Source organism: Triticum dicoccoides, chromosome 4B (assembly GCF_002162155.2).
Source record: "Triticum dicoccoides isolate Atlit2015 ecotype Zavitan chromosome 4B, WEW_v2.0, whole genome shotgun sequence".
NCBI classification, from domain to species: Eukaryota; Viridiplantae; Streptophyta; class Magnoliopsida; order Poales; family Poaceae; genus Triticum; species Triticum dicoccoides.
In genome coordinates this window covers 585,059,061-585,073,626 of record NC_041387.1, presented here as the reverse complement: position 1 = coordinate 585,073,626, position 14,566 = coordinate 585,059,061, and the positions used below count along the sequence as shown (strand labels likewise).

Here is a 14,566-nt window from a genome sequence, read left to right as displayed (position 1 = left end):
GCGAGGGGTGGCCGGAGATGGCTGCTATGGCGAACGGCGGCGACGGTGGTGTTCGGCCGTGTGAGAGAGAGAGCGAGGGAGAAGAGGGGAGAGCCGGGGGAGAGTGAGAGAGAGCGGGGGGGATCGGGACGGTCTGCGGGAGTCGTCCACGCGGCCAGGAGCTCGTCGGCAAGCAGGAGGTGGCCGCGCGGCCGTGCGCGCGCGAGCACGCAGCAGCTTCGGGGCGAGGGGAGGAAGACGACGGAGAGCTGCAGTGGTGGGCTGGGCCGGCTGCTGGCTGGGCCGGCCAGCTGGCTGGGCCGCACAGTGGAGGAGCCCAGGTAAGTTTTCCCCTTTTTTTATTTCTGTTTCTGTTTTATTTAATATATCTGCAACTTTGTTGAATTAAATAAAATAGCTAGGCTAGTTCAAAAATCACCAAACTATTCCTGGCCCATAGTTGGATTATTTCCAACATGAAACATTTTAGTTTGGAGATATTTGAGCATTTAAATATTTTATATTATTTTAAATGCCCAAATTCAAATATTTATGATTTAATTCAAAAACCCTAGGATGGCCTAGGAAAATGTGCACCATTTTTGGCAGAGGTTCTGAACCAAGACAAAAATGATGGGCATTTTAGAAGGGCATTTCAGGTTCATTGAAAAATTATTTTAGTAACCCTAGTTGGTTTCAGAGGGGACTGGGGGTTCTGTCATCCCCATTTCAAGTTTCTGATGAAAGAGTAAACATGATGCAACACTCTAATGCATGACTAGCTAGGTTGTGACAGCGTGATCGAGATTTTTTTTTTTGAATTACTACGTTCCCCAACAGCTATTTCTTGCCAGGACAAGTCTTTGTCTTAGCCAGCATCTCCATCTTTGCTGACCCGGCCGACCATCTAGGCCAGGTCGAGACTCTCACTCCTAGCGGGATCATTAGATTCGGTAGTAAGGACTCTGTCGCGGATTCCCGCGGGGAGGTGGGCTCCGTAAGATGGGCATCAAACCAGACCAGGAACCGGCGCAATGCACTTGCCCTGACCTCGATGTCAAAATCCGGGCTAGGATGATCTTAAGAATCGCTCCTTGGACCTGACCTTGAGTCGGGATCCAAAGACATCTCCTAAGGCCCAGATGTCAGATCGGGCCCAAGACGAAGCATCAAGATTCATGCTAGATTGGACCTCAAAAAAAAATTCGTTGATCTCATAATAGATCAGGGCCAGGAGGGATGTGACAAACTCTCTATGTATAAGATGTCAGGTCGGATCAGGGGATCCCTAGGTCGGATTTTTCGACCAACCCTCCACCCATCTCGTTGCCACCATCGAACATATAATTAGTGATGATGATACCGACAAGTCTGATAAGGAAGTATGCCAGTGGAGACCGATCTTGTCTCCACTGGTCGCTCTCACGAACATCAATCGTCACATGGGCCCGTGAACATGGGTCGTGTCTCCATTATTTCCCCTCGTGCAACCAGTCTCTTCACTATATGTTTTTTCTAACACTCTCACCTTATCTTTTCTCCTCGGCAACCAAATCGAGTGATTTCGCCAAGCCCGTTGTCACCGTAGACGCCATGCTCATGCACCACTGCGTTCCTATTCCTTATCCTCCCCTAAGCTTGTAGTTTTTTATGGGAGTGGATAGGAAGAGAAACTCCTACTCACTTTTTCCCGTGGCTTCTAAATCAGTAAGGCCATGGCCATCGCATGCTTCCTCCTCTTCTCATCGTGAACGCTTTGCTGCCACCGACCACGTCCATTGTTACAAGGGAACCGGATGCAGCGAGGTCGCCATGATACGATTTCGACCGAGCATCGTGCTGGGAACCACATGCTGGAACCAACCTACAGAAATGTTGCCACCATGGTCACCGCATGCTGGAACTAGCAAGCTGCGATGTTGCGACCACGGAGCCACGTGCTGGAATCGTGTACGTCGACGGGGCTACAACCGTGTACGGTGGGAGCTGACACCGGTGACGTGCGGAGTTGCATCGATGGCTACAAGATGTTGGGATCCATCATCGGCGGTGCTACAACCGTTTACAACAGGAGCTAGAATCAATGCCTACAAGATGTTGTGACCCCGTCGGTGTGGTGCTACAACTGTATATTGAGGGAGCTACGACCATCGCCGGCGACACTACAACAATGTGTGTGGGAGATGGAATTGGCAACGCCAGGCTGCAACCGGTGATGTTGGAGCTGTTGGAGCTGCGACACCAGATGCGACGAGTCGGCGTGTTGCGATGTCGTGGGGGCTTCGCTGAGATGTTGAGCAACCATGGGCCCGAGATGATGGGCGGTCTTGACGGAAGATGAAGGAGCAACATCGGCGGCGGGTCGCTCCGCTCTCAGCCACACCAAGGAGCTGGGGATAAGGATGGCAATGGGTAGGGTATGGGGCGGGTATAGCAACAATGGGTATAATATTCTACCATACCCATACACATACCCATGGGTATGAAACTTTACCCGTACCCATCTCCGACGGGTACTCATACCCATTGGGTACCCAACGAGTAGATCAAATAATACACAAGTAATTCGTAATTTTACATTCATCTATAGCACATTTGACTAAAAAAATTTTGATCTCAACTCAATAACAGATAGATTAGTACATGATAATTATCTCAAATCAAATTAACAATTAGTAAAAAATTTAACATATGTTCACAAGCTCATGACATAAGATTAACATAGGTACAATTGTGAATCACAAGTAAGGTTCACATGTCAATATAAATGGGTAGGGTATGGATATATCCATGGGTAAAAGGCTATGTCCGTGCCCTGTCCATGACTTAATGGGTAGGGTACGGGTACTACCCGTGGGTATAAAATTGTGTCCATACCCTGCCCATGCGGGTACGTATTCATAGGTAAAATTGTCATTCTTAGCTGGGGAATTGGTGATGCGACCGTGGAGTGGTGTTGTTGAGGCAAGGTGAGGCGGCGACAATCCTACATCTACGGAACCCCCTACGAAGACCTATATAACATGTCTGTCTAATCCCCCTCCCCAAAAAAAACACACACATTTTCATGGTGGTGGGCCCCTTCCCGCCTAATGATCCAGTAATAATGCTCCACGTTGCTATTTACTTAGAGCACATAAACAAGTATTACGTAGGTTTAGCATTGCCCGTGAGGCGGACATGGCCGCAGGTTAGCTATTTCCACCCGCAATCCATGGAAAGGGACGGCACACACGGGGTTGCTTTTTTCTCGCTCACCGAGTCGTACGAATAGGGCTGGGCTAACGAACTACTCGGCTCATTAAGACTCAGCTCGTTAAGGCTTGTGATTGTTAAGGCTCGGATCGTTAAGCTCATTAAGGATAACGAGCTAAATATAAAGATTGGCTCGGTTCGTTATATGCTCGCAGCGCTCACGAGCAGCTTGTTAGGAAATGCATCAGTAAACAGGACACATCACATGCATATAATTATAAATATACATAGGTCCAACCAGTAGGATTCAATACATCGAGAATATGAGAAGACGAGAAAGATGTGACTGTGGCAAATAGCCTGTCTATAGACCTAGGAGTTATCGAAGTCAACGAAAAATTCTATATAATGAACAAAATCACGCTACTATCAAGCTTAACGAGTAGCTCACGAAATTCACAATCTCGATCGTTTAACTCGTTAGTGTTAACGAGCAAAAATTGCTGCTCGGCTTGGTTTATTAAGAAAACGAGTCGAGCTCAAACGAGTCAAGCAGCCGAGCGCTCGTTAGACTCACCGAGCTTCGAGCTTTTTGTCCAGCCCTACGTACGAATCGTGACCGTACATGGGACTGTGACTGGACGGTTCCAAGGGTCACCGGTTTGTGATTCTGGTCGATCGGCCGGCCGCCCAATTTCAAAGATAAAATGTCAAAACGCATGGTTGCCGTGCAAATGAAGAGCAGCAGTACAGAAAGTACACTTCTTCCTTGTTGCAAGCCAGTAAAGCACACGGTTATGTACAAACCGGAGTTACATGACACTGGCTTAGGGGGAGAGGTACTCCACACGGTAAACTCCTCCGAATTACTGTAATTCACACTCATCAAGCAGAGAAGAAGCCGTCGAAGGCTGCCCGGGCGACCGGGCTCCTGAGCTCGGCCGCCACCAGGTCGGACCTGACGAGCACCGCGACGTGCACCTTGACCCCGGACGCGGCGGCGGCGGCGGACTCGGCCCAGGAGCCCCACACCTTGGTCACCGCCCCGAAGTTCACCTTGCCCTTGGACGCCTCCTCGTCGGCGGCGACGCGGGGCGCCCCTCGCTTGAGCCTCTTCTCGTGCTCCTCCGCCACCAGCATCGCGATGTCCGCCATTGGCTACTGAAAAACGCTCAACTCAGCTTGAAACTGCTGCTCTGGAGTCTGGAATCTGGATGCTCTTTGCTCTGGATGTTGTGGATGGATGGATCTCGGATGGGAGGCGCATTTTATAGGATGCTGGGATGGGTCTGGGCACTCGGCGTGCCCGGTTCGGATAAGCCTCTGCGCCGTGGGTTCGCGGCGCGATCGCTCGCCGGTTTTGTTTATTACCGGGTGCCGTTCGCCTGTTTGTTTGTATGTTTCCGCCACGCCGGAGACGCGCGCCACCTGCTGCCGCACTGCGGCTGTTTTCGGTGGTCAGTCGCCTTTTTAAAATCCCGTTGGCCGGTGGAGGGTGGAGGGTGGATCAGTGGGTGCGTTGGCGACGGACTCGCCAGCCAGAACCTGACGTCGCAGGCTCGCAGCGTGATGATAAGGCACCGGGCTATTGGCGCTGCAGATATGCATCTTCCACGCTCCTGCACAGTCACGCGTAGAAATCTTGGTTTATCTTCATGATGTAAAAAGAAATGTTTATCTTCCTGTTGTTGTTGGAGACTTGGAGTACACGACGGCAAGCACCGACGACGAAATCACTTATTTTAGATGACTAATAACGACGAATTCTCGAGTCAGCCGTACTTGTTAGAAAAAGGCACAAGGTGTACGGTGCCTTGTGAGTGGGAAGGGAGCGCGTTGCTGTCTCCCTGCCGTGAGGATAAACCGTCTCCTCCAATGATTTCAGTAAGAGGGACCGACGATGAGAAATAACAATACGGAAACTGGCTGGGGCCTAGCGGGAGAACGAAAACCAGAAAGAAACCCGCATGTGAGCCGTGTTGATTGATTCATTCAGAGCATCTTCAACAGGCGCACAAAAAATGCTTCGCGTACTAAAAATTTGTTTTTTTTACGTCGGACAGCTTCAGCAGTGCTGTAGTGCTAAAAGTTTTTGGGCGCGCGCTGAAAAGCGCTATCGTGCGCAGCATATATGGGGCACCGGATTGTGCGCGCTTCACAGTTTGCATTGTCTGTTTTTTGGGCGGCGTTTCACAATTTGCACTGTCTGCTTTTTGGGCACGTGTTTTTAGGCGCCTGCTAAGACTAGCCACAATGGAGAGTAACATACACATATCCCTAGACTATGTTACTACTCCCTCCTTTCCGGTTTATAAGGCTTATCTCAAAATTTTAGTTTTTCCATTTTATAAGGCTCAATTTGGTTGTTCCCCATCACATATTCAGATTCCAAGATGCATTAAATCATTACATGCAAGTATTAAGAGAAAATTGACCAATGCATGTACATTTTGCATGCATGCATTACAATTAATGCATTGGTAAACATAATTTTTTGAGGAAAACAAGAACACTAATTGGGTGCTTTTGTAAACTACAAAAAATATTCCACCACTCACCATTTACCTTGGTTGGTGAGATTTTTGAATTGAGCCCTATAAACCGGAAAGGAGGGAGTACCTCAATAGTGGGTAGTAACATAAGTATAGTAACATGCAAAGCTTCATTTATTAGGTTATAGACTCATATTGCATTGAGAGATGTGATGTTATAGTAACTAGCTAAGTTACTAGTACTATATCTCTCCTCATTAACTCATTGCCACATAAGTAAATTTGCTGAGTTGGACTCGATGTTACTACCGAAGTTACTCCCATTGTGGCTAGTCTAAAGCAAAGTTGGTTCCGGCGCATTAAAAGCGCTACAGTGACGCGCTATAACGTTTATTGGGCGCGGAATTTTTGTGCGGCCGTTGGAGGCTCTCATGCGTCCCCGGTCTTACGCCAAGGCGCCCCTTGCACAAACCACAGCAGCTTCACATGGTTCTGCGAAAAAAGCGCGGTTTCTGCAACACGATAACATCATGTGCACAGCACCACTAAAATCAGCCAACGCTTTACCCGAGATAGATCTACAACAACTCTTTGATCTTTCAATCCACACAATGAGACATACTACCTTACAACTCCTGCATGAGATGCTGTTCTTCGTAATAATAACAAAAAAGACGATGCCTGAATGGGTGCGGCGCACAGATTACAAGAAAAGCGGCACGCGTGCAGAAAAAATATCGTCGGACTACTTCAGGAGTTTACAACGATGGGCACTTCTTTGCACCGACCATAGCAGGTTCTGCTGTGCATCGGACACGCAATTTTCTGTGACTTGTTCCATATGTGCGGCATGCAGATTCAGAGCTCTTGCCCAACCCAGATTCCGTGACTGCCTTGAGCACGCGGAAACTACATTATGGATCATCCATAGAAACTACGCCATGAGTCACCTAGAATGAGTCCCCGCAGAGTATGTCGGTGAAAACAGAGACCGCCTCCTGCAGGTAGGACGCCCTGTCGTCATTGGGGACAGGGGCGTTGAGCATCGTCTGAAAGCAGCGCATGAAGAGATCTGGCGCCGAACCCTCGCCGGGGCAACTCATTAGAAGCTCACAGAGCTCCTCTGCCATCTTCGAGAAGCATACCCTGCCGCAGTTACATAAGAATGAGAACGGGCCTGAACATTTTTTCTAAAAGAAATAACAAATATCTTGGCGGACTTAAAGAATCAGCCAAGTCGTGTAAGGAATGACCAAGAAGCTTAGCTTTGGAATGGATTATATAATTCAGGTGCAAATTAATAGCTCTTTGCAAAAAAAATCTAATTATATGGTAACTTGTGAACACTGCAAATCAAAATTGTGTTCTTGGAAGCAGGGTTACGTAAGTTAAAACATGACATGGAAGTCCCAACAGTTTCATGTAAACATCAACATATGGTTAGTTACAGGTTATGGTTCTATACATCAACGGATACTATCTTACCTTGCCTCAATGGGTAATTTGCTTCCCCAGATACCCAGCGAGTCATTTAATCGATTGAAGAAACTCTTGCACAATTCATGTTTACTCTCAAGTGGATCCTGGAAGATAAAGTAAAGTTGTGTCAACTCGGAAATATTCAGGATATTTTTGAACGGTAAAGATACTTACTGAATCATTGTCCATAGTACTTTCTTCTTGCATGCAGTTTTTTATGTTGAAATAGTCTATGTATATTGCAGCACCAACGTCCCAGTCAGCAATTTCAGATTTGTGATTCTCCAAAGCACTTGTAATGTCAAAGATTTCTTGATGTTTGGCTGAACCATATGCCAAGAAACAAGCAATTACAAACTCATGCATTGTTTAGTAACAGAAACAGAACAAAACTGATAAGATATCCTCAGTCATGCATATGAACAAAAGAGTAACTAGGAAAATAGCACTGAAATTCACAAGAATCTTCATTTCATTAGGTTCTGGAGAAGACGCCAAGAGAATTCTAGTTAACGGTTCCAAATTGTACTGAATGTTGCTGCCTGTGACTAGAAATCCTTTTTTTTTCTCCTTTTTCATCTCAATAGAAAGAACCGGGAAGTTTTATTGTGTTTGTTAGCAATGTATATGTTTTAAGATAGAATCTATCAGGGAGAATAACTGAAACTGGATTAAATAAAAAGCAGGAATAAATTTCTTAAAAGAAATTGGAAAAAAGTTAGTATTATATTCAAAATAAACGAAGGGACTTTTCGTGAGAAAATGTGGATGAATACTTCTGTTTTCTAGATTTTTTATCAGATTTTTTGGTGGGATTAACTGCATGTTTATGTAGGTAGGAAAGTGAAACATCGAATCAGGTATTTACAACTAATTGTTTAGTGCAGTGTAGGGAAGACTTACATGACAGAAACAAAGAATGAGCAACAGATGTCATGAAAATGGTATGAGCTTTCTTCCAATTGCCGCATTGAATATAATTCCCCAGTGCACCTTGTCGATCTCCATAGTATTCTTGATAAAGAGCCTGCATATAGGTATTGTCAGCTAAGCAGGCTCATGTTTAGTGTTTTTCTCGTAGTGGCATTCATGAGTATTTGTAATCAATGGTTAGACAAATTTTCATCAAAGAACACACATTGACTGCATGTCAGATAATTAGCAGGAAGTTATAATACTGTTACTAACCAGAGCCTCATGTATCCATTCTGCTGGTATACCAAGTTCTGCAAGATATTGCCTCTGAGCCCCATCTTTGCTCCATATCTCACAATACTGCGACAAGATTTCCCTGATTAACTTTTCGTGGATGTAAGGGGCATCATCCAGATGTGGCATATGCAGAATGACGTAGATAGCCCAATGGCACTTCCCGAGACATAGTAACTGATGGACAAAACTCAAATCCAGTACATGAAGATCATTTGTACTGAAAGCACCAATAGCTTCGAGAATAGATCGTTGATGCCAGATCATATGGTAGTCCATGGGATCATATGATGACGAGAATGCACTGAACATAGTCTTTAGAAGCCCAAACTTCTCATCTTGGTTTGCATGAAGAAGCATTAAATAAAAAGATATGTCAAACCGGTCACCTGGGGACCACTGAAGTGCTTCCTCGAGAGGTCCTTCATCGATGTATACAGGAACAGGATTTGGAACTTTGCCCTCACCAAGTAGTTGGTGATAACACCGAATGATAATATCAAGTGATGTATCTGGTGACAACTGATACCACATGATTAAACCAAGGTACCTTTTCCAGTCGATTGGTGAATCAAGTAAAGCGCCTTGTATGTTACCAGCAAGCAACTCGTATATCTTTAACCTGTCTTCCTCAATATAATCGAAGTCCAGACCATTTATTTTCCACAGATCCAGCTGCTGAGCAACATCCGAGCGATTTAACATCGATCCACCTGCCTGGCTTAGCAGGATTGCCAAGCGGACATCGCCCTTTGAAGCAGCAATTTCTGTGGCTGTGTCCAATTGTCGACCAGTCAAATGCAGAACAATATGCTCCAAGTATCTGGCATCACTTAAAGAACATACCTCTCCTTGTACCCGATGACAAACACTGTCCTGTAACCAATTGCTAAAGTCTGCTCTCCTAACCAAAGGAAGTGCTTCAGGGTCAATGTTCACAGAACCTTCTTTCTTATCCAACATCATGCCCTCCTGATCCTCATCACCACAAAATTCCAACTGGCCGCCAGCTTCTCTCTCTGAGAACAGGACCCTAATTAACTCCCAAACTGTAACTTGATGCATTAACAGCACACGTGAAGACATGGATAAATCACTGATTTCAAGCTGCCTTTCGATGATATCAATATATGATCTGCAAATATCTGGCAAAACCAAACGGCTTGCCACAACTTTCTGAAGCTTTAATTTAAACGAGTCAGACTCAGTTTCCAGAATTTCGCGGTCAAGCCTCTTATGGAGGTCCATTGGATCTGAGAAACATAGTTCTGCCAGCTCCTCTTTAACTTTGTTCTGCTCATCACGCACAACTTTATCACCTGCAACTTTCTCTATGTGAATAACAGAAGAAAGGCCAGTTCCAGGAGTATTGACAGGACTGCCAGAATGGAGAAGGATGCCATTTGGTCCCCAACCAACTCGAAATGATCTACCCATAAATAAAGCAGCATCCACTACGCAGTTAGAATATACTTTCCCAGCAACAGGAGTTGCTTGCTCAGCTGGTAGTTTGAAGCCTTCTACCTTGGTCATTCTCACCGGAAATCCCTTGTTTTTTCCAGACATGAGAATACCATGAGAAGATGCACCAAGCTCTGTAGAATTTACATTGTATTCCAGCAGTGCATGTGGTTCTTTCCTTGCAAGCACACCATGTCTCCTTCCAAATTTCTGAGAAGAACCGTGCAAAGGAGACGGAGACCTCATCCTCGGACCTTTACCACTTGTGTTGGGTGAATCCACATTCATCCTTTCTCTGCTGAGGTGTCTGTGATCAGATGGAAAGCCATCCTCCATGTCTTCGTCTTCCTCATCATTGGGAAACAATGCCATCCGCATTTCCTGCATCTTTGCAGGGTCAAGCCCAAGATGAGCAGGCAACGAATGCGAAAGCTCCAGTTCATGCCCATTTGAAGGTGGGTCTCTTGCTTCAGCAATCGGTTGTCGTACAGCCGGCTCATCCATGGCAACATCATCATCATCCTCGTCCACAAGCCCAAACCTACTGAAGTGATCGACCTCGAACTTCCAGTTACCATTCACAGGATTGAATGAGAGAAACCTAGCACCTTGCTTCTTCGCGCGGCACCTTAGCAACTCAACTAGGAGGCCGGGTTTCGGAAGCGTACTCAAATCCAGCTTCAGGGTCACCTCTGCAGCTTTATTGAGGCCATGCCCTACGGCCGGCTTGCCAGCCTCGTCCCGGTAAACCACCACAGAATGGCGGCCAAACTTGACGATTTCGTTCAGGTCCAGCCCCCTCACATCGGTGCTGCCAGAGAACTTAACCTGCCCATACCTCACCCTGCCGACGACGAAATCCGGAACCCTGCTGCAGTAGCCCGGGTCAGCCGCCTCCCTCTCGACCAGCTCCTCGACCGACGGCCGAGTGAAGTAGTCGGAGAAGCGCAGGACGGGGAACATGGCGTCGACAGCCATCAGCCGAAGACGAATGGAGCGGCAACCGGCCTATTCGCTGGCAGCCTGCCGCGGTGCCGCCCCCGCCCGGCGCCTCGGACTGGCGGCCGATTCAGTCGCGCTTTGCCCTATTGCGGGGCTCGCCGCCGGCGCGCGACCCTGGGGAGGGGGAGCGCAGAGGCGTGGCCACCGCGCCGCGAGGGAGGCGACGGATTCGCCGGGTGGGGGGACGGTGGACGGGTGGGGGGAGTGGAGTGGCCTGAACGGCGTGTGCCCGACGAGCGTGGGGAGCGGCGGCGGCGCGGCTTGCGAAGTGCGATCTGCGAGTTAGGGCGCGTCCATCCGTCGGACCCGTGGGCCGTACCGAATCACACTGGTCGATTGGGCTATTGCGGTCCAGAGCTAGGTCTAGTTGGGCTTAAAAAAAGTTAGGGCTCCATCCACATTTCTGGGCCCACTTAATTTTGGCAGGGCCAAGTGTAATCTTATCAGTGTAATTTTCTCCCCCTCAAAAAAAAATTCAGTGTAATTTTCCTCTTCTGCTAAAAGAACTTTAATTTCCATTTAAAAAACTTTCTTTCCATTCTATGATTAAGAGAACCCTCTGTCCTAAACAACACATGAAACCTATATGTCTATTTATGAAGGTTTGTACGTTTTTTGCCGTAGTTTTCAAAAGTTTTGTTTGAGCACTGCCCTACCGAAGCCAATATGAGCCCCTCGGTTTCCTGGTGTCTGTGGTTAGCGGATGATGTAACCATTTTCAAAAATAAATGTAATATGTTAGTTTAGCTAAACAACAACACATAAAACACTTTTAAGCCATAAAGATATTATCCTTTTAATGATCTATCCAGATCCTACCAAGTACGGCTTCGATGCTTTGGGGCTAGAGGAGGGGATCCTCATCTCTTGTTCGTGTAGGGGTAGTTCTTTTTGGTTATTTGTGTTTTGGTAACATCATTTGAACAATGATGGTGGTGTCGTCTCGAATAGAAGTTCTCACGCTCTAATCTCATCATGGTGGCGATTGTTTCGGTGTTGCCAAGGAGCCGACGTGGCTCACAGGTATCGCTGGCGGTCTTCATTAATGACCCCTCCTTTCGAGCAAGGTCGCCCCTAGGCTATGCTAGAGTGGTTATGTGCCTAGATCGGATCGTCATTCACGATGGTCTACTGTTGCAGTGATTGAACAAGGTTTTGGTTCTCTACAGGTCTACCGTTGGAGAGAGCTATTATGGCGCAACAGTATCAACTACGCCTTGAGTAAGAATTTCAAGGTTGTCGTGGTATTTCCTCGACATATGTCAACGGGTGGCTAATCATGTAGGGGGTCAATAGAACGTTGTCGAGCTCTAGAAGCGGGAGTAGGCAAGACCTCAAACGACGTCGGGTCTTACCCAGGTTCAGGGCTCTCCGTGGAGATAACACCCCTAATCCTGCTCTGCGGGGTCTCCGCATCACTATGATCAATAGCGGGCTACAAGGTTGCTCCTTGAGCTGTTCGGGCTAGAGGAGGAAGAAGGCAGCTAGCTCTACTTCTTCTTAGCTATGTGGGTGTAAGATGATCTAAGGGTTGAACCCTTTGCATGGGGTGACCCTGGGGGGTTTATATAGGCCTACCCCCCCAGGGGTACAATGGTAATCCGGCTGGTCGTAGGACCCGGGAGTTAGTGTCTCTGTGCTCCGGCTTCTTCACCCACAGCTGGGGTCCGCCGTCTGGTGGGTCCCGCCAACTGTCGTGGTCTCAGCCGATAGGTAGGGCCCACCGCCTGTGGGCCAGGGGGACCAGGCCACACTGTAGCCTTGCCCTTGATGATGATAGCTCGGTCGGGGAGCGCATGGCTATAGTACCGCCGCCTGGCAAGCGATCACTGTAGCCACACCCCGTCACTTCTGGTTAATGGTGCACAAACTCCAAGAGAAGGGGCGGCCGCCTGCTAGGAGTCGGCCTCCCCTTGAGGCCGCCTGCTCAGGCCCTGCCACCTTCTGGCGATACGTGGGCAGGTGGGCCCCGCCGCTTGCGGGCCACACCGATCGCCTGTCGTGGGGGCATGGCCCTGCCTGACGTAGGCATCGTCAATGGCCGCGTGGCTACAGTGCCACGTCAGGCGAGGGGTGTCCACCTGGTATGCCTGCACTCTGGCCACGTTTGGTCCGGGATTCAGGGGTGGCAGGTGGCACTGTTGCCATGCCATGTCTTGTTGTAGCAGGTGGTGCAGACTTTGAGGAGGCGAATGGCCGCGTGGTAGGAGTCGGCCCAGGCCCTTGTTGTCTTCTAAGGTGCGCCGCCTTCTGGGAGGCGAACTGCTGGTACCGGTCGGTCGTAGGGGCTGGCCTTGCAACCAGTCGGACTGAGGGGCTAGGCTAGCCCCGATGTCTTGAAATCCGCTAGGGTGTGGATGAGGCTACCCAGGGTTTATCCCACCGTCAGTAGTCCCTGAAGCTGGTGAGGTTCTATGGCTTTGGGCGGCTGGAGAGCCTCAGCAGTTTCCCTCTTAAGTGGTCTTCCGCCTTCTGCTCCGTCCAGCTAGGAGTCGGGTGCCAGGAGCCGGGCATAGTCGCGACCGCCTAGCGGAATTCAAATGGTCGTGGTGGGGGCCAGGTGGCGTGCCAGCTGGGCGACAGGCTTGCCGCCCGCTGCCTGCCCGCCACGCAGCACCAGTCGGCCAGGTCGGCCTGCCAGCCCACGCGCGCGACGGTGCGCCGCCGCAGTCCTGGGCCCACCACTACAGGGCATCGGCATGCGCGCGGATCCGCTGCGGCCAAGGCGGGCGGTTACGCTTTCCAGGTGCAGTTAATACACGCCTTAAAGGCGCAAAAGATGCAGGATCGTGAGAGGAGTGGTCGCACTTAATCTCACACTCCCCCACGTCCTGCCCCCTCGGCTCCGCCGCCGCGGGGCTATAAGAAGCGGGAGAAGGGGCCGCAGAACGCACGCGCACCCTCCTCCCTCTTTGCCTCGCCTCTCTGCTGCCGCTGCGCCTTCTCCCCTCGCCGGAGTGCCACCGTAGCTCGCCGTCGTCGGACCTCTCTACATCGCAGCCACTCCACGCCACTGCCGAGATCAGCGCCCATGGCGCACAATGGCCGCGCCGGCGACTGGGATGGCTCCACCGTCCATGAAGACCACCTCTAGTTCCTCCGCCAAACGTGGCGTCTCCCCCATCCTTCCAACATTAAGGTGCGCATCCCGCATGCGAGGGAGATCTCGTCGGTGTCGGAGGGCGACGAGCGCGTCGTCTTCCGGTCGCATTTCCTCCGTGGCTTTGGCCTTCCGGCGAGGGGATTCCTCCGCTCGTTCATGGACTTCTACGGAGTGCAGCCCCACCACCTCACGCTGAATACGGTGCTGCTGCTCTCCGCCTTCGTCACCCTCTGCGAGGGCTACCTCGGCACTCTCCCCACACTCGAGCTGTGGGAGAGCTCTTCTACCTCAAGCTCGGCACCGCCATCAAGAACGAGGCGACATAGTGCGGAGCCTGCGCTGCGGTGCGGCGCACCAGGACCGGGGGCAGGACCCGCTTCCCGGTTATCGCCTTGTTGTAGTCGCCAAACTATGGCAGAGATCATACTTCTACGTCGAGAACATCCACTTGACGCGGAACTACGTCAACCTGCCAGCCTACGTAGCCGGCCCGCCTGCTGCGCCCTGTACCAACTGGAGCTTTCGGCCGAAGACCCTGTCGGTCGCCTTCGCCACCGCCCTCACCAGGCTCCAGGTGATGCTGGATTCGAAGGGCCTCAAGGCCTCCGACTTGCTGGCCGCCTTTGTGGAGCGCCGGGTGCTGCCT

General features: G+C 49.7%; 2 protein-coding genes across 2 annotated transcripts; both read right to left on the bottom strand.

Moving 5' to 3' along the window:
• Positions 1 to 3,879: 3,879 nt before the first annotated feature.
• Positions 3,880 to 4,569, bottom strand: LOC119291582. Its single transcript, XM_037570362.1, has one exon. The coding sequence runs from the start codon at positions 4,327 to 4,329 to the stop codon at positions 4,060 to 4,062; it is 270 nt and encodes an 89-aa protein (XP_037426259.1). The 5' UTR covers positions 4,330 to 4,569; the 3' UTR covers positions 3,880 to 4,059.
• Positions 4,570 to 6,236: 1,667 nt separating this feature from the next.
• Positions 6,237 to 11,094, bottom strand: LOC119291581 (nuclear pore complex protein NUP96-like). Its single transcript, XM_037570361.1, has 5 exons — positions 8,334 to 11,094; positions 8,049 to 8,172; positions 7,320 to 7,468; positions 7,152 to 7,249; positions 6,237 to 6,812 (listed from the first exon to the last, which is right to left on the bottom strand). Exons 1-5 carry the CDS (start codon positions 10,791 to 10,793, stop codon positions 6,617 to 6,619), a joined length of 3,027 nt encoding a protein of 1,008 aa, XP_037426258.1. The 5' UTR covers positions 10,794 to 11,094; the 3' UTR covers positions 6,237 to 6,616.
• Positions 11,095 to 14,566: the final 3,472 nt, after the last annotated feature.